This window comes from Erythranthe guttata, chromosome 13 (assembly GCF_056151865.1).
Source record: "Erythranthe guttata isolate IM_541 chromosome 13, IM_541, whole genome shotgun sequence".
Classification (NCBI taxonomy): domain Eukaryota; kingdom Viridiplantae; phylum Streptophyta; class Magnoliopsida; order Lamiales; family Phrymaceae; genus Erythranthe; species Erythranthe guttata.
The window spans coordinates 14,770,431-14,790,143 of record NC_142545.1 but is presented as its reverse complement, the minus strand read 5'-3'; the positions used below and the strand labels follow the sequence as shown (position 1 = coordinate 14,790,143).

General features: G+C 38.3%; 4 protein-coding genes across 5 annotated transcripts; 1 reads left to right on the top strand and 3 right to left on the bottom strand.

Annotated features, from left to right (window-relative positions):
- Positions 1 to 282: 282 nt before the first annotated feature.
- Positions 283 to 1,925, top strand: LOC148765998 (oxoglutarate-dependent flavonoid 7-O-demethylase 1-like). 2 transcript variants are annotated; one of them, XM_088811719.1, is made up of 5 exons: positions 283 to 589; positions 693 to 940; positions 1,034 to 1,358; positions 1,447 to 1,657; positions 1,825 to 1,925. In XM_088811719.1, the coding sequence occupies exons 1-5, from the start codon at positions 344 to 346 to the stop codon at positions 1,833 to 1,835; spliced, it is 1,041 nt and encodes a 346-aa protein (XP_088667845.1). In that variant the 5' UTR covers positions 283 to 343; the 3' UTR covers positions 1,836 to 1,925. The 2 variants fall into 2 exon arrangements, with proteins under 2 accessions (XP_088667845.1, XP_088667844.1); XM_088811718.1 differs by lacking the exon at positions 1,825 to 1,925 and having other exon boundaries at positions 1,447 to 1,718.
- Positions 1,685 to 7,775, bottom strand: LOC105968638 (ABC transporter B family member 9). Its single transcript, XM_012993268.2, has 11 exons — positions 7,225 to 7,775; positions 6,867 to 6,921; positions 6,588 to 6,763; positions 6,283 to 6,504; positions 5,965 to 6,203; positions 5,339 to 5,864; positions 4,310 to 5,247; positions 3,983 to 4,211; positions 3,637 to 3,903; positions 2,549 to 2,812; positions 1,685 to 2,461 (listed from the first exon to the last, which is right to left on the bottom strand). Exons 1-11 carry the CDS (start codon positions 7,534 to 7,536, stop codon positions 1,817 to 1,819), a joined length of 3,873 nt encoding a protein of 1,290 aa, XP_012848722.2. The 5' UTR covers positions 7,537 to 7,775; the 3' UTR covers positions 1,685 to 1,816.
- A 723-nt stretch (positions 7,776 to 8,498) lies between these two features.
- On the bottom strand, positions 8,499 to 13,245 carry LOC105969115 (ABC transporter B family member 9). The gene is made up of 11 exons (XM_012993854.2): positions 13,184 to 13,245; positions 12,866 to 13,041; positions 12,542 to 12,763; positions 12,222 to 12,460; positions 11,594 to 12,119; positions 11,232 to 11,505; positions 10,429 to 11,053; positions 10,117 to 10,339; positions 9,756 to 10,022; positions 9,417 to 9,680; positions 8,499 to 9,323 (listed from the first exon to the last, which is right to left on the bottom strand). The coding sequence occupies exons 2-11, from the start codon at positions 13,025 to 13,027 to the stop codon at positions 8,679 to 8,681; spliced, it is 3,447 nt and encodes a 1,148-aa protein (XP_012849308.2). The 5' UTR covers positions 13,028 to 13,041; positions 13,184 to 13,245; the 3' UTR covers positions 8,499 to 8,678.
- A 2,055-nt stretch (positions 13,246 to 15,300) lies between these two features.
- On the bottom strand, positions 15,301 to 16,337 carry LOC148765997 (uncharacterized). The gene is made up of 3 exons (XM_088812467.1): positions 15,929 to 16,337; positions 15,777 to 15,880; positions 15,301 to 15,711 (listed from the first exon to the last, which is right to left on the bottom strand). Exons 1-3 carry the CDS (start codon positions 16,335 to 16,337, stop codon positions 15,301 to 15,303), a joined length of 924 nt encoding a protein of 307 aa, XP_088668593.1.
- Positions 16,338 to 19,713: the final 3,376 nt, after the last annotated feature.

The window sequence follows — 19,713 nt, the reverse complement described above, 5'->3', positions numbered from 1 at the left end:
AATGTACCGCTGCAAATAAGCCAATTTCAGTAAAAGTCCGGCTGAAAATAGTAACACCCTTTGGCATAACGCACAAATAAGTCAAAATTGGTTTCAGTGAAGAATTGTCCGCCGTGCAGATTTTGGGTCCACGGTAAAAACCAATCTTTTGGAGGAAGAGAGAGAAACATAAGACATATATATATATATATATATATATATATATATATATATATATATATATATATATATATATATATATATATATATATATATATACATATATATATAGATACATACATGACAGTATGATACATAGATACAAACTATACAGAGGATAATTAATATATGTAATATTGCAGAAATGGAATCAAACATAGCAAATATAGGCAGCTCAATCAAAGTGCCTGTTGTGCAAGAACTTGCAAAGGAGAAACTATCCACAGTCCCATCTCGATATCTCCGTCCCGATCACCATCTCATCCCCGTTAATTCTAAACGCCGTCAAATCCCCGTAATCGATATGCAAAAGTTGATATCCGACCCCAATTTCATGGATTCTGAGCTTCATAAGCTGCATACTTCATGCCAAGAATGGGGTTTCTTTCAGGTCTACTACATATACACACATACATATATATTATTACTTGTGTGTATTGATATAATGGAAATAGCTAATTAAACTATTTGCATCGTATGATTTCGAGTTGCAGTTGATCAACCATGGAGTGGACTTAGCAGTAACGGAAACGATGAAGCTCGAAATCCAGGAATTCTTCAATCTGCCAATAGTAGAAAAGAACAAATTCAGCCAAGAAACAGGGGATGTGGAGGGCTATGGTCAAGCCTTCGTCGTCTCCGAAGAACAAAAACTCGATTGGGCTGACCTATTTTTCGTATCCACTTTTCCAACTCATTTGAGAAAACCCCACCTCATTCCCAAGCTTCCTCCCAAATTCAGGTTTCACAAAAATCACACACACACACACACACACAAATACACATAGTTGTTGCTTAATTTCTGGCTTTTTTTTTTTTTTTTTTTTTTCTGAAGGGATGCAATAGAAGCATATGCAGGAGAACTGAAGATTCTTGCAATGAAGATTCTACACCAAATGGCGAAAGCTCTAGGCATGAAAAATGAAGACATTGAAAATCTATTTGATGAAGGGATGCAAGCAATGAGGATGAATTACTATCCGCCTTGCCCCGAACCGGAGCTAGTTACGGGTCTTTGCCCTCATTCCGATTCAGTCGGCCTCACAATTCTCTTACAAGTCAACGAAATGGAAGGCCTACAAATCAAGAAAGACGGTATTTGGATCCCTGTTTCCCCACTCCCTAATGCATTCATCATCAATATCGGTGACATTTTAGAGGTACATATATACATATACATATATTTATAAATATTGCACCAACACCTATGGTTAAATTATACTGATATTGAGTATGATTTTCGATCAGATTGTGACGAATGGTGCATATCGGAGCGTCGAGCATCGAGCAATTGTTAACTCGACGAAAGAACGGCTCTCGGTTGCCACATTTATGAGCCCGAAAATGGACGGCGATTTCGGGCCTGCACCGAGCCTTGTCACTAATGAAAATCCAGCAAAGTTCAAGAGAATTAGTGTGGCTGATTATTTCAGGGGACTGTTTTCCAGGGAACTCAATGGTAAATCATATGTAGAACTCATGAGGATTTAATATCAGTCAATATGTATTATATTATTTAATATTTGAGTACTTGGAATTTAAAAAAAAACAACAAAAAACTGAAAAATTATAACCTAATTAGATCTATACCTAAAAATCTGGAATTTATCCACAAAATTTACTCAGAAGTTGCGTGAAGAGCAACCAGTGACGAATAAGCACCATCTTCGATCTTCATCAGCGATTCATGCCGCCCCTGTTCGCAAATCACGCCGTTCTTCACCACCGCGATTACGTCGGCGCTCCTAATAGTCGAGAGGCGGTGGGCCACCACCACCGTCGTTCTATCGACCATCACTCTATCCAGCGCGTCCTGCACAATCCGCTCCGACTCAGCGTCCAGAGCGCTGGTCGCCTCGTCGAGGAGGAGTATCCTAGGGTTTTTCAGTATAGCTCTGGCAATAGCAATTCTCTGTTTCTGCCCGCCGGATAACTGAACACCTCTCTCGCCGACGTTAGTGTCGTACCCCTGAGGCAAGCCGGAGATGAAATTGTGTGCGTTGGCGGATTTTGTGGCGGCGATGATCTCTTCCTCCGTGACGTCACCCTTTTTACCGTAGGCGATGTTGGCTCGAATAGTGTCGTTGAAGAGAACCGGTTCCTGACTCACTAAACCCATTTGTTCCCTCAGCCAGCTCAGCTTGAACCGGTCAATCTCAACCCCGTCCAAGTATACTTGACCCGAGTCAGGATTGTAAAACCTTTCTATTAGAGCAATCACCGTTGACTTTCCACTTCCACTCTCTCCAACTAGAGCAACAGTCTGTGTGAATAACAATTAAGTGATTAATAATTATTATTTTTAAGAATGAAAACAATTAACAATTGAAAATTAAAATTAATAATATACCTTGCCAGAAGGTATGGTTAGGCATAAATCTCTGAAGATTTGAATATCGGGCCGGGTCGGATACTTGAAGCTCACGTGTTGTAACTCAATCTCACCCTTAACACTAGCCAAAGTTAAGCCTTGGTCGCTACTCGAGTCGATTTTCGGTTTGCGGTCGAGTATGTCGAATATAGATGCTGCGGAATCTTTCACTTTGTTGACATCCGGTGCCGTTGCACTTGCTTGTGAAACTCCGGTGGCCGACATTGTTAGAGCGAAGAAAACCTGCGATCGAATCGATCATCACACTATTAATGTCCGAAAAAACTAAAAATGAAATAATAATAATAATAATAATAATAATAATAATAATAATAATAATAATAATAATAATAATAATAATAATAATAATAATAATAATAATAATAATAATAATAATAATAATAATAATAATAATAATAATAATAATAATAATAATAATAATAATAATAATAATAATAATAATAATAATAATAATAATAATAATAATAATAATAATAATAATAATAATAATAATAATAATAATAATAATAATAATAATAATAATAATAATAATAATAATAATAATAATAATAATAATAATAATAATAATAATAATAATAATAATAATAATAATAATAATAATAATAATAATAATAATAATAATAATAATAATAATAATAATAATAATAATAATAATAATAATAATAATAATAATAATAATAATAATAATAATAATAATAATAATAATAATAATAATAATAATAATAATAATAATAATAATAATAATAATAATAATAATAATAATAATAATAATAATAATAATAATAATAATAATAATAATAATAATAATAATAATAATAATAATAATAATAATAATAATAATAATAATAATAATAATAATAATAATAATAATAATAATAATAATAATAATAATAATAATAATAATAATAATAATAATAATAATAATAATAATAATAATAATAATAATAATAATAATAATAATAATAATAATAATAATAATAATAATAATAATAAGAAGAAGAAGAAGAAGAAGAAGAAGAAGAAGAAGAAAGGATTTAATGAATGACCTTGAATACGTCGCCGAACGAAGCTCTACCGTGTTGGATAAGAAGAGCTCCGATGTAGAAACAAAAAGCCTGTGTGCAATAGAGCGATAGCCAGCCAATTCCAAAGCTGGTTCCGCTAACTATCCCGAGCCTAACTCCTTGCCTAAGAGGACCCTCGCATTTCTCCTCGTACACCTTCATCACCCTGTCCTCTGCACTAAACGATGCCACTGTTCTGATGCTGCTAACTGCGTCGTTTGCTACTTGACTTGCCTCTTCATACTTCACCTGCATTACATTTATTATTAGCATATATATATATACATATAAATAAATCCAATATTAAAAAAGTGAAAAATTATCAAACCTTGGCATCAGCAGAGAAGCCTCTATAGAATCTCATTTGCATGAAACCCTGCAAGCCGATGAAGGGGAGTACTAGAAATACGATGAGTGCAAGCAGCCAGTTTGCTGTAAAGGCTATAACAAGGCCTGCTATCACTGTCGATATATTTTGTACAACTAACGCCAAAGCATCCCCGACTAGGCTCTTTACGGTGGCTGCATCAGTAGACAATCTCGCCCCAACTGCACCACTGCATTTGCATTTTTTAAGGTCAAATACAATAAAATATATATGTCAATTTTCGCTTCTTGAAAAAACTAACAAAAAAAAATTTAAATATCAACATACCTCGAGTTTGCAGGATCGTCGAACCAGCTGATTTCCTGGTTGACTATCTTCTTAAAGGTCAAAGAACGGATCCTTTCGATCAATTTTCCACCGGCAACTCCAAAAAAGTAATTTTGTATTGGAACTGCCACTAAAGTACTCGATCCTAGCACAACCATCATCCCTGCCCAAAATTTGGAATCTTTCCTCAGCTCGTGTGGAGGCTCGAAGAATATTCTTATAGCCGAGGACAGTAACAGCCCGAAAATAGGGTACATCAAGCCCTGCACAACAGCACCCAAACAACCGAGCAGCAAAATCGGGATTTCAGGTTTGTTTAGTTTCGCGAGCCGTGTGATGGAAACTTTCTTTCTTTTATTCAACACGTTTTCGTCCTCTGTTACATCACCAACAATTTCTGCAGCAGTATGAGGTTCTTGGAATTCGATATAACCAGGTACATTGTTGGTCAGTGTAAATGAATGTCTCGATGACTCATTACTGCTTGTCGATCTTCGAAATAGCATCCTCTTGCTTGAAGATTTGCCCAAGCTTCGATCCAACTCTGAAATGTATTCTTGTTTTTGTATGCGATTTTCCGATTGTGTTTTAGCCCCACCTTCTTGCATGCGAACGAGCTGTGTATACGCTCCCTCGGGATCTTTTATCAATTCAGCATGTGTCCCTTGCTCAATAAGTTTCCCAGAGTGAACCACAGCTATCAGGTCTGCGTTTCTGATAGTGGTCAAACGATGAGCAACCACTATTGTTGTTCGGTTTGTCATCACATTGTCGAGTGCTTCTTGCACTACACGCTCCGACTCAGCATCCAGAGCACTCGTTGCTTCATCGAGCAGAAGTATTTTTGGATTTTTCAAAATGGCCCGAGCAATTGCGATTCTTTGCTTTTGCCCCCCTGATAGCTGAGTTCCATGCTCTCCCACCATTGTATCAAGTCCCTGCAAAAAATATTAAAAATCATTAAAAATAAAAAAATAAAAAAATAAAAAGACCAAAAAAACTGAACTATTTTGTTTTCTTTCGTTTTACCTTTGGTAGCTTGTCAATGAATTTGGCAGCATTAGCAAGTTCAACAGCCCTCCTTATCTCCGCAACAGTAGCATCTTCTTTGCCATAAAGAATATTTTCCTTGATGCTAGTTCCGAACAAGATAGGTTCTTGACTTACAAGCCCAATCTTTCCTCTTATCCATTTCAGATTCAAGCTCATCAAGTTAACCCCATCGATGAGCACTTCTCCCGAATCAGGATCGTAAAATCTCTCCACTAAACTAACCACTGTTGATTTTCCGCTCCCACTCTGCCCAACCAAAGCCGCGGTTTTCCCACACGGGACATTTAACGAAAAGCCCGCAAAAATCTGCACTTCGGGCCTTGCTGGATACCTGAAATAAACATCTCTCAGTTCGATGTCACCTTTCATGTTTTCCAACTCAGTGCCCTTATTTTCAGCTGCATCGATCTTTGGTGTTCGATTTATAGTCTCGAACATCTTCGAAGCTGCGGCTTTTCCTGATCCAAATGCACTCAAACACGGCGATGCCTGCCCAAGTGCTCTGTTTGTACATTTTTAGCCATAATTAATAATGATCATTAAATGATTAGAATATAAAGTTAATTCATGGCATACAAAAAAAATTAGTACAAATTACTTACATTCCACCAGTAATGACGGACATAATAACAGTGATAACGCCACCACCGCTATATCCATGCCCGATTACTAATTTCGCTCCATACCAAATTGCAAGTCCGTAGCTACTGAAAATAACAAACATCACTGCACCAACTCCCAATCCTGTAGCTAGGCCTTGTTTGGCGGTTGCTAAATAAGCGGTTTTCAGTTTGTTGTCGTACTTTTCCGTAGCTTGTTTTTCCCCGGTGAAGGATGCAACCTACATACGAAATTTAATGTTAAAATTTGTGATAGAAGCTTCTAGAACAAAAAAGAACAAACAGAGCAGTTGTTATTACCGTTCTAATTGCTCCAACAGTTTGTTCGACAACAGCTCCAGCTTCCGCATAAGCAACTTGTCCACGAGTAGACATCTTCGATATTAGGAGAGATACAGATCCACCTGCCAGTACAATAGCAGGTAGACTAGTTGCTAAAACGAGGGCTAATTTCCACCCTTTGGAAATGGCGATGATATACCCTCCGAAAAACGTGGACATAAATTGGATGAACTTTCCAACCTGATACAGAGAACAAACAAATATACATTGTGTTATTAATGAATATTCGATTAATTGGGACTAGTGAAGGTATCTTAAATTACCTTTTCGCCCATGGCGTCTTGAATGAGGATTGTATCCCCCGACATTCTACCGATTATTTCCCCTGTTTCTGCTTGAGTATCGAAGAACTCGATATCTTGCCGCAACAAGGTTTTCAAGTACAGCCCCCTTATTCGAGCCGCCTGCCTTTCTCCGGTCACCATCCAACACGCCATCTCTGTAATTTGTGAAATTCACACCACCAAAAAAAATTAAATTACAATGTCCATCTTTTGAAGGTTATTGAACTCAAGATGAAAAGAAAAAGAAGTACGACTTACGTAGAAGTGAGGCGATCCCCGTACCAATCGCCAAGTAGACGAGTTTGATAGCTATCTGAAAGTTTTGCAACGTAAAAGATGAGCACAGGGTGTTAGCTATCGTTCATCAGGCTCAAATCCAACATTAAAAAAAATACATACAAACAGGTTTATACATAGCACCAACATGCATGGCTGACTAAAGTACCAAATTGAATATACAGGCTGAGATGAATGCAATTAATTAATTATAAATCTGATTAATCTGACAAATAAGGCATTAATAAGGCAATTTGGGCTATTCGTGATTCTGTATTGCTATTAAATTACATCCAAAATTACTATCTGATATTTAATTTCAGAATATTTTAAATTGTACCTTTGAAATTTGATGGACGACATGTGTTTGAGCGGCTCCGCCGAAAGAATTGATGAGCTGGCCGAAAATAAGAGTCATGAGCGGCTGAGAAACCCCATTCGCGATGGCGCCAATGGTTCCGGCCAACATTAGGGCTACATCAACTCTGTCTGCAAAACAAAACAGTTTAAAGTAGCCCAATTTCTCTTCAGATTTCTTCTCCTTTGTCTCTCCTTCTTCGGCCATAGCCAATTTTCTCTTCTTCTGATCAGATTTCTTCCCTTGGCTCTCTATGTCAATTCGGTTCCCCATTGCCTCTCCTTCTTCAGCCATTCCTTTTTTTTTTCCCTAATGTATGCAGAAATTCGACGGGAGATTGAAGGAAAAAAAATTGTTTGTTGAATGATTCTTCCCACACATACGATACATATATATATATATATATACACACACGTGTTTGTGTGTGTGTGTGTGTGTGTGTGTGTTGCAGTCGGAAATAGATTGTTGCGGTATAATGGGAGAGCGATTTGAATCCTTCTAGAAGAAGGTAATCTTATTTGTGTTTAAATCACGAGATCTCCTATGTAAATTTCAGGTCTTTATAATTCACCCAAACACCTTATAATTCTCGTGTTTTTCTCTACTCCTTCTAGAAACAAATATAATATATTCATATATATTATATTAATAAGATTAATTGTTGTTTATAATTTAATAATCTGGCTATGGAAATAAAAGACTGAATATTTTTTGAAAAATAGGTTAATCATATACAGATTCCCTTATATAGTGTAATTAAAGGGTATTTGATTATTTTCCTCTTCCAGTTCGTAGCTACCGTTGTATATATATATATATATATATATATATATATATATATATATATATATATATATATAGAGAGAGAGAGAGAGAGAGAGAGAGAGAGAGATTATAAATAGGTTAGGTCACATAGATTCAGCTAGACATTGTAAAATTAAAAAAAGTTCCAACCATTAATTTTGTGTACCTGTAATATGAGTTTAAGAGGTATAAGCCATTTGGCGGGAAAAAAAGTTAATTGTTGTTGAATGAAATGAGAATAAAATTAAAATATATTTAATTAATTATTTAATGGGCTATTGATTTTATCTTGTGTTTTATGAAGTGGACCAAATTGGTGGTTATTGGGCTATTTTTGTGGACTGGACTTTTAACAGACACTTGCGTCTTCAATTAAATATAAAACATACATCACTTCATACAAAATACGGCAAATTACGGGAAATATCGACCAACCCCTTAAGATAAGGTCAAATTACGAAAACGCCCTCATGTTTTGGTAATTATTATCTCGACTATGTATTGTATTACACGTTCATCTTTACGGTGTCAAATATATCTACTGAATGAAGGGTTTTTTTTCTAAAAAAATACATAATTGAGGAAGGTAGTTGTAATTATGCAAACGAAAAGGGTTTTTTTTCGTAAACTTGTCAGTTGGAATTCCCAGTAACAGAAACTAGAGTGGCATAAACACCAAAAGGAATCCCCATGAGCAAATCATGTGTACCTTCCTCAACAACCAAACCATCTTTCACCACAGCAATCACATCTGCACACTTAACCGTGGTTAACCGATGAGCCACAATCACGCTAGTCTTCCTAACCCTAACCCTCTCCAACGCACGCATCACAAAATGCTCCGACTCGGCATCCAATGCACTAGTTGCCTCGTCGAGCAGCAGAATCTTCGGATCTTTCAAAACCACCCTCGCAATTGCTATGCGTTGCTTTTGCCCCCCCGATAACCGAGCCCCATTTTCTCCAACACATGTATCGTACCCCTCGGGCAATGCTGATATGAACTCGTGCGCATGTGCAGCTTTCGCTGCACTAACAATCTCTTCTTCGGTTGCGTTTTTCGAATAACCGTAAGAGATGTTTTCTCGGATCGTCTCGTTGAAAAGTATCGGCTCCTGGCCCACAAGCCCCATTTGTTGCCTTAGCCATCTTAGATTGAGTTTTCGAATTTCGACACCATCCAAATATATGTGACCACTGTCTGGATCATAAAACCTCTGTAGTAGACTTATTACAGTTGACTTACCACTTCCACTTTCTCCGACAAGAGCACATGTCTGACAAAAAAAAATTATCCGAATATAGTAAAGCTCGAGCATCATCGATATATGCTATGTTCGTAAGTTAAAGGAGCAAGAATCGAAGAATACCTTTCCAGATGATATGTGCAAGCTCAGATTCTTGAAGATTTGAATATCGGGCCGTGTGGGGTATTTGAAGCTAACGTGTTGGAATTTTATATCACCTTTTAAATTGTCGAGTTTTAGACCGTCAGAACCACGTGAGTCGATCAGTGATTTCCGGTCGAGGATTTCGAATACGGATGCAGCCGAGTTCTTGAACTTGTTGAAATCTGATAGGAGTGTGCTGCTCTGTGCAATGCCTAGAGATGACACTTGTAATGCAAAGAAAACCTGCAATATAAGACTTTACTATTTGCATTCACTAGTTTATAAACTTTAAGGTTGTCTCTCTTTTGTTTTCTTTACCTTAAAGACTTCACCGAACGTTGCTTGTCCACGGTTTGTGAGGACAGCTCCAACGTAGAAACAGAATGCGTATATAGAGAACAATACGAAATTAGCGAAGCCTAAACTGGCCCCACCCGCAACCCCATACCAAACTCCTTGCCGTTTTGGAGCTTTACATTTTCTTCGGTACATCTCCATCACTTTATCCTCGGCAGAGAAGGATGCAACAGTTCTAATGCCTCTAATCGCATCGCTTGCAACTTGACTTGCTTCTTCAAATATCACCTTCGTATATTAACAAAAAAAAAATTATTTATTTGTATTGCCCTTGTGCTGGATTTTCAAGAAACGCGCCTCGGAACAGAAAAGTACAACCTACCTTGTTAGTACCTTCCTTAACGAGTTTCATTCTGAAGTATCCTTCTACGAGCATAAGCGGTACAACTATTACGACAGTGAGTGCTAGCTTCCAGTTTGTCATGAAAGCTATCGAGAGACCTACTATCGTGGTTGCTACATTTTGTACAGCTAACGCCAGCGTGTCGCCCGCAAGGCTTTTCACAGTCGACGCATCGCTAGACAGCCTTGCTCCCACTGCGCCACTGAACATCAAACCAGAATATTTCACACGGGAAAAACAAAAAAAAAAAGAAAAACTAACTAGAGTTAATTTTAATCAAACGTTATGTACCTCGAGTTAGCAGGGTCGTCGAACCAAGCGATTTCTTGGTGAAGTACCTTTTCGAATAGCGAGGATCGGATTCTCTGCACCAGCTTACCACCTGAAACTCCAAACATATAGTTCTGAACAGGAGCAGCAACGAAAACTACTGCACCGACGGCTATGAAAATTAAAGCCCAAAATCGAGAGTCCTTGTTTAGTTCATCCCGCGTTTCGAAGAATATTCCAAATGCTGTTGCTATTAAGAGTCCGAATACAGGGAAAGCTGCACCGTGTACAGCTGCAGCTAAGGATCCAATGAGAAGAGCTGGTAACTCGGGTGTATTTAAATAGGCCAAGCGTTTAATTGATACGTTCTTTTCGTTTTTCACATCCGTTTCGTATATTTCAACTGCCTCGTCTGTAGTTTTAGTGTCGTGTCCGAAGCTAAAGCACCGGTTACTCAACGATCCTATGCTTGATGAAAACCTTTTCGATAATTTCTTGCCCGAAGACATAATCGAGGGATCTGTTTTATTTGATATTGGATCCAATTTTGCTACATTGGTAATATGTCCACTCTTGTTTCCCTCTTGCATGTAAAGAAGCTGGTGATATGCTCCGTCGGGGATTTGAATCAAGTCGTCATGAGTTCCTATATTGAGTTAAAGATAATATAAGTAACTTCAATTTGTAGCTAAAATGATAAAGGTTCATTTTTATGCGCTAATTTCCTAAAATCAAGCTACATTTATCGAGTTGCTTAATACTTGTGCAAATGGGAAAAGAGACGATTATTAAGGAATGGTGCGAGTAATAAGTAATACTTTTACCTTGCTCAACAAGTTTCCCTGCATGTAACACAGCTATAAGATGAGCATTTATAACAGTGGATAAGCGGTGAGCAACAACCACAGTCGTTCGATCGGGCATAACTTTCTCGAGAGCATACTGTACTCTGCGTTCAGACGCTGCATCCAGAGCACTCGTTGCTTCGTCCAGAAGAAGAATTCTCGGGTTTTTCAAAATAGCTCTGGCAATAGCAATTCTTTGCTTTTGCCCTCCAGATAGCTGCGTCCCGTTTTCGCTCACCATTGTATCAATCCCCTGTAGTAAAAACAGAACCTCTCTAGTCATTAATCGAAACCAAACAACTAATTATATACGTTCAAAAAGGAAAAAGAGGCAAGATTACGTTAGGTAGCTTGTCGATAAATTTCGCGCAATTGGCAAGCTCTACTGCAGATGCAATCTCTTCATCGGTAGCACAAGGTTTGCCGTATAGTATATTTTCCTTCACAGTGGTCGAAAACAAAACGGGCTCTTGGCTAACGAGCCCCATTTTCTCTCTTATCCATCTTAGCTGATACTTGTTCAAATCAATACCATCTATTAGAATCTTTCCGAAATCGGGATCATAAAACCTCTCAAGCAAACTGATAATGGTCGATTTCCCACTCCCACTCTGCCCCACCAAAGCTAACGTTTTCCCTTTACGAACACTTAACGAGAGCCCGGCAAAAACCTGCACGTCCGGCCTCGATGGATAGCTGAAATGAACATCTTTGAATTCGATTTCGCCTTCAAGATTTTCCAATACGACTCCACTTTTGTCGCATGGATCGATTAGAGGTTTACGGTTTATAACCTCGAACATCGTACATGCTGCAGCCTGCCCTGCTGAAAATGCACCGACGCATGGAGAAGTCTGGGCCAGTGACCTGATTAATTATATATTTCAAGAAACATTTTTTTTCATATAAAATCCTTTTCAAGACATACGAAAAAACAGTTTTTTTTTAAGACATGGTTGAATAACTTACGATCCAGCAACCATGATTGCGAGAATTACGTTAACGACATCTCCACCGTTATACCCTTTGTCTATGATCAGCCTTGATCCATACCATACAGCAAACGCGTAGCTCGTAAAGGTAATTAATAGCATCGAACCAAGTCCGATCCCTGAAACCAGCCCTTGCTTGGCACTAGCTTTATAAGCGATTTCCAGTTTTTTGTTGTACTTGGCAATAGCTCGTGTCTCTCCGCAGAACGATGCAACCTATAACACGAAACGTATACTGTGGAATTAGAAGATGAAAAAATGTTAATATTTGACGGTTTTTTTTATTTTATTACATACTGTTCTAATAGCTCCAAGTGTTTGATCCACTACATTTCCAGCTTCTGCATAAGCTGCTTGTCCATTTGCAGACATGTTTGAAGTTAACAAGGCAAGGGATCCTCCGGTCAGGACGATTGCCGGAACACATGACAGTAAAACTACCGACAAAAGCCACCCTCGTGCGAACGCAATAATGAACCCCGAAATGAAGGTTGATGCAAATTCTATGAACTTTCCAACCTGCCATCAAATAAATTCATTATTTTTTTATTTTTTTTTAAAGTAAAATCGGATGTCGGAAAAAGCAAGCAAGAGTTGTGTGATGATTGATGAAAGATTTACCTTTTCGCCCATGGCGTCTTGAATGAGAATGTTATGCCCGGAAATAGTGTTCATCACTTCTCCGGTTGAGGTTTCGGTGTCGAAGAATGAGGTTTCTTGCCTTAGTAGTGCTTTCAAGTACAGAGCTCTTATTCGACTCGATTGCCTCTCACCAGACACCATCCAACAGCTTACCTCTGCATTGATTATTTATAAAATATTACGAAACGTTTATTCATAATAATAATGTTTTCAATCGGTTTGAAGTAATTAACATCGTACATCTTGATTCTTGAATTAGTTAATTACACATGCATGCCGGTGTTTAAATGAACTTACGTAGAAATCCGGCAATCCCTCCACCAATAGCTATGAATAAAATCTTAAGAGCAACCTGCAAATAATTAAAATTATACCACATTTAGTAATTAGTATGGTCACAAGCTATTAGTACTCCACAATTTCACACACGAGCGCGCGTGCGCGCACCTTAGAAACTTGATGGAGGAGTTGGGTATGATTTGGCTGGGCCAAAGAATTAACAAGTTGGGAAAATGTAAGTGTACTAATAGGCTGCGAAGCGCCATTTGCAACGGCTCCGATGCTCCCGATAATCATCAAAATAACATCAAATTTATCAGCATAACGAAAAAGCTTATAGAATCCAACTTTTGCTGTTTTTTCTCTACTCAAATCCATTATATTTCTCTGCAAATTAAATGGCTACCTTACCTTATATCTCTATTTATATGTATTTATTATCCATGCATGTAAAAAATAATGAAATAGCAAAAAATCCAAGTAGTCCTCTACATTATTGGGGGGCTCTAATTGTTATAAATGAATTACAACGTGTTAAAAATGTGATAAACATCCGTCTCACTTATTGTCATAAATGCCAGTTGGCACTAAAAATGTGGTAAATGTCTAAATCAAATAAATACTCATAATGTTCGGATTCCGATTTAGAAAAGTCCTCTATTATCTGGTTGGACGACGACTTTTAGTTTCTATTTACGGATCAACCTCTAGTAAAAAAATTGGTTTTTTTTTTTACTACAAATCGTTTTGCTACGTTAAAAATCCGTTATTTGCAATGGCATTTGCTGCGGAGAAAATTCCTAGTAAAATCGTACCAAAAAGCCTTTTACTACGATTTGACATCTTACACCTTACACTACCGTGTGGTAGTAAAAACTAGGCCAAATCCCATTGTTAGTCCCTCATCTTTAGATTTCATCCCACTATAGTCCCTCATCTCTCAAATCCATCTCATTCTCATCCTCACTTTCACATTCCTATTAACTACTGTCAACTATTAATAGAAAGTCAGCCAAATCAATTAAGAATAAGGATATTATGGACATTTTACTTTTCTAATTTCTTAAAAAAAAAAAACGTACTTCATTGCAACTCTAAAAGTAAAAGAAAATGAGGTTTGTATTGTAAACAATTCATAGAACTACAACACAGAATTAAAAAAACAGAACAATCAATTTTTTTTTTCCAAATATATTATAATATATTTTCTTAGTAACAAACCATGCTAATGAAATCAAGACTATCAGACATCCTATTTTACAAACAAAATTCCAAACTATGCTGATGAAATCATACCTATCAGATATCCTATTTTACAAACAAAATTCCAGCATCAAAACATAGCTAGTGAAATAAAAAATACTCCATAGTCCATATTTATCCTCAAAACAAAAAGATAATTAAAAGTACAAGTTATTTCGTAAGTGTACTCATTCTCCTCGCTTCTGATTTTCCACTTTCTTCTTTGCAAGCTCTGATTTCGCAACACCCTGCAATGATTTCAAGGTGACACATCTTTTGCCATGCTTAATAAAATTTGTCTTGATTGAAACTCCCCCAATATTGGTAGTAGTTTGACTTGAATTTGCCCCTGTAACTGTAATAATACTTTCTACATTTTGAACCACTTATATCCAGAACAATAAAAAGTGAATGAATAAGTACTTAAAGTAAACTATTACTTTGCTCAAAAAAAAAAAAAAAACAAGTAAACTATTACTAAATACATGTACTGACTGACACAAAGAAAAATAATTTACTCACATTTTCTTGTGCTAATAATACATGTAACTCTGATTCTTCTTGTGGCATGTACTGGTGGTTAGGAGCATAAAAATCAAGATTTCTCCAATTTTTTGTTGCTGGAGTATCGCATTTATTTATTCTATGACCCTCTTTGAAACATACACTGCACTTGATCTTCCTCTTCTTATGTGGTTCTTTTGCTTGACCAAGAATTGCATCAACACTCAATGAAACCATACTATTACTAGTATAATTTATTGCAGACACATGAGTAGTTGATGAAGTACTTTTATTTTCCCTTATTTGCTTCTTTTTAGAAGAACATGTTAGTATGTTGTGCCCATCTTTACCACATACATTGCAAGATAGAGTTTTTTGACCTATTTTTTTCAGCTTTTGTGGTCCTTTGGTAGAATGACCATGCTCGTCAGCTTCTTTTTTCTTGCATTTTTAGGCCTACCAGGTAATCTAATTGTTCCAGGTGCACTGACAATTGCTTTTCCGGTTTGTGGCCAATATTGTGGACCTTTGACTGGATATATAATGTGCTTATATGCTCTTACATGCATTTCTTTCGAGTAATACTCATGAACATATTCCTCTGGAATTCTCCCAGACCATGCAATAGCACATACCCCATGTGTACAAGGAATACCTGTCAAGTCGCATTTTCTGCAAGAGCATGTCTTGTTATCAATATCTACAGCAAATCTGGAACCATAAATATCCCTCACTTCAAATTTTCCATCCCCTGCATGCGTAGCAATACATACTATGCATTCATCCTTCACTTGTTCTAACTGATATTTAACAACATACAAAAAAACAAATAATGATATTTAACAACATACAAAAAAAAAAAAACCTTTTGTCTATCTGATATAATGGTCAATTTTTCTTGATCATAGATGGCTAGATCTTCTATCAATAATTCGAAAAACCAAGTCCATGAACTTTTGTGTTCGCCCTCTGCCACACAATAGCAAATAGGAAATATACAGTTACTAGGATACATACCAACAACTGTCAATAGAACTCCTTTATGTGTCCCTCTCAAATGGAAGCCATCAACTCCCACAATTGGTCTGCACCCCTGTTTAAATCCCTGCTTACATGCTTCAAAGCATATGTACAATCTCCGAAAGCTTTCTTCACCTGTTGCATTATTTTCCACAGTCTTTAAGACAATAGTTGAGCCTGGATTTGTCAATCTAAGCTCTTCACAATAATCATATAATCTGGTATATTGGTCTTTGTATTGACCATATAACATCTTCCAAACTCTTTCTTTGGTCCTATAATATTGGTTTCTGCTTATATCAACATTCATATACTTGTGAACTTTTTTCTGAAAGTCTCCTACCTTCCACTCGGTGTTTATCCTCCAATCATCTAAGTATTTATTACTTAATACTTTAGATGTCATATATTTATTTCTTGTCAACAGTCTTGCACATTTATGAGTTGTTTCCATTGTTCTTATCTAAAAATATGTATATTTTCTTTGCTTAGAAGCAAGAACAACCCAATTACAATTTTTCTCTTGGCATTTTGCTCTGACCTGACTTTGTCATTCTTCACAATTTTTATATTTCTCTACCATTTGATTGCATGCGATCTTATTGCGTCTTTGAACTCATTTGCATCAGTAAACACCATCCCGATCCTAAATTGTGGATCTTCCATATCTTTTGCACGATTGAATCTTGGAAATTGAGGCAACTTTACTCGATTCTCATCATCATCAATGCATAAACTATGCAAATCATCTGACAAGTAATCATCTGATGAGTCATTAACCTCAAGTTCTTTGTCAACATATGATGATTCAACTCTTATATTATTTTTCTCATATTTTTCTGTTCCTGGCATCGAAGTATCCCATTCAGCTTCATGGTCTATGTTTTTCACATAGATCATGTCATCTTCTCCACTCATTTCATAGTCACTGTCACACAAGCTTTCTTGATCACTTGACTCCGATTCATCTTCAACTTGAACCTTCTCGTTCAATATATTATCAAAATCCTTTTCGGCAGCAAATTCTTCTGGCAAAAGGTTAGAGTATGATTGGCATATAAAAACTTCTACTTCCCTGTAATATTTTTCATACTCTGCCAATTGAAATGCATCCTCATCCGTTAGCATAAAAATTAATTCTTTATCATCTTCGTAGCCTGGTATTCTGTAATAGAAGCCTATAAGATTTTGAAACCCTAACAATTTTCCAACTTCATCAATTGTTGACAAAGACATTTTATTAAATTCCATGTAATCTATATAATCAACTTCTCCTCCGAAATAAATTTTATTTGGAATCTCCAAAAATTCTCCACCATGGTAAATGTTACAGGGGTTAATTTATCACCGAAATTTTCCCACCGTACGGCCTGATTTGCCCACCAAACCAGTCAGCCTTCCTCACGATTCGCTTCGTACAAAACGTACAAACACCGAGTCTTTTCAAACCACGTAAACGAGAACAAGAGTATGCAGCGGAAAACAAACACACAAGCACGTTTACGGGCAATGCCCAACCTTTATATTAATTCCCACAACGAATACAAAGGAGACTAAGGTGCACACACAAAATCCTCACTCAGAATTGCCCAACAATTGCAATCTGAACTCTCATATGCTAGATGATACTAGATGCCTCGGATTTGTGCACTCATAGCCAAATAAATACAAGGAAAAGGTAGTTTTCACACAAACTACCTAAGGACACATGGCAACATACAAACATGACACTTGGCCAACTATTACAAGTATAAAGGGGCAGTTTTCATGCATTTTCAGGCCTCAACCGCTCCATAACTTCCTCAAATCCGCCCACAAGGCTGATTTCCGAAGCCCAACTTGATCGAGCCCGCGAACGCGCGCCAAACGGCCCAAACAGCCCGGCCGGTTGCTAGGCAGCCCATCTGCCTTGCCTTTTCCGCACTTTAGCTTCCCTTTACCGATTACTTGCCAGTTCTTTGCCCACACGGTCATCGGCACGCCCGCTCATCGGGCTGGCTTGTTTGCCTTGCCAATTTTGCCCACACTTGTCAAGTCGTGGTCGATTTCCCTCGAACATTCGTTTGCCCACGTTATCGGCCACATGCCGATTATTGCACACGCTTTGTCCGTCTTTGCTACCGAGCAACGCCCGTGCCAGCCACAAGTAATATCGATCACCGTTCCCACTTGAATCAAGCCGATCCTTGCTTTCTCGGTCAAACACCCCGAATGCTTGCCGATCATTCGACCACTCATTGGCCGATTGTGTGGCTGCCTTGTGCCAATCCCCACTTGGCACCATTTATCGGTCATGGCTCGGCCACACTCGAGCCATTACCGATATCACCGATTAAGGGGGTAACAGACCTCCCCCACCAACGGTGTTCGACGCCCTCGTCGAACCGACACCATCGGCTTCAGCTTTCCACTTGTCTTGCCACCGTCTTCGACTGTGCTTGAGCACCAGCACCTCATCGAAACCCAAAATATCCCAAGTCTGATCCCACGAATTTCCCACAAATTCTTTCAGCCCTCGGAAAAACGAACGTCGGTCACGTTCAAACGGCAGCACCCAACCACAAGTGAAAATACTAGTTTTTGGCACAACTAGTATTTTATCTCGATTGCCACACCGATCGAGAAAGGAGACTTCCAGCCCATAGAAATCACCCGAGCAAGGCTTCCATTTCATCCACAACAGAAACCAGCCCAAAAACAATCCAACAACATGCACACGAAATTCAGAAGATACCACATTTCGAACCCACGAGTTGTGCCACACACGGCAGCAACTTGGAACAAAAGTAAGGCCACAACGCCCATTCATAATCCCAAATGAATACCTTAACTTGCCTTCTGCCCTCGACTCATTTCTCGGCAACGCACGTACAAGCAAACCAGCCCGAGAATTCACCGTCTTGGTTCCAACGGCTGCAATTAGGCTCGATGACTCCTCGTCGTTCGATTCTGCCTCCAATTGCACCGCAGCCAACCTCGCCACCGGTTTCTTTCCCGCCTTTGCTTTCGGTACGTACGAGCATTCAACGAAGCATGGACGCTCTTCGTCCATAATCATCAACCCTCCGAGAAACGGTATCACCGCAGCCTTGGCAGCAAGTAGGAACTCTTGCCCCAATATCACATCGAAATCATCAAGTGGTACGGCAGTCAATCCGCACTGCCCTTTCCAAGAACCGATCACTAGATCGACATCGGTTCTGCCTTTCACCGGCCCCGCCTCTGAATTTACAGCCTTCATTTGACTTGCATGTTTCGAGAGAGTCAAGCCCAACTTCTTAACTTCTCTCTCGGCAACGAAGTTGTGTGTTGCTCCCGAGTCAACCATCGCCTTCACTTCTTTGCCGTTGATCAGCACCGAGGCATACATCAAGCCCTTGGTGCCGTTGGGTGCCTTGTCCACGACCAAAGCACTCAACAACTGAATCGGATTCGCACTCCTCGTCTCGTCCGACTCCTCACTATCGGACTCCCGCATCAAAGCATTCAACTTGCTCCTCTTAGGGCAGTCACTCATTCGGTGGTTGCCATCACATAGAAAGCACCCACGGTTCTGTTTGTTGACGACGGGCTGTCCACCGGTCTTGGCATGCACCGTGGATCCCTCGCCATCACCGCTTTCTTTTTGCTTCCAATTTCGACCACCCTTGCCACCGAACTTCTTCCCCTTGGACTTCTCCCTCTTCGAGCCTTCCTTATCGGAATCATCGGCCCCCATCACCTTGTAATCGACAAGTCGGTCCGCTGCCGAGATAGCACTTGGCAGATCCTTCACACCTTGT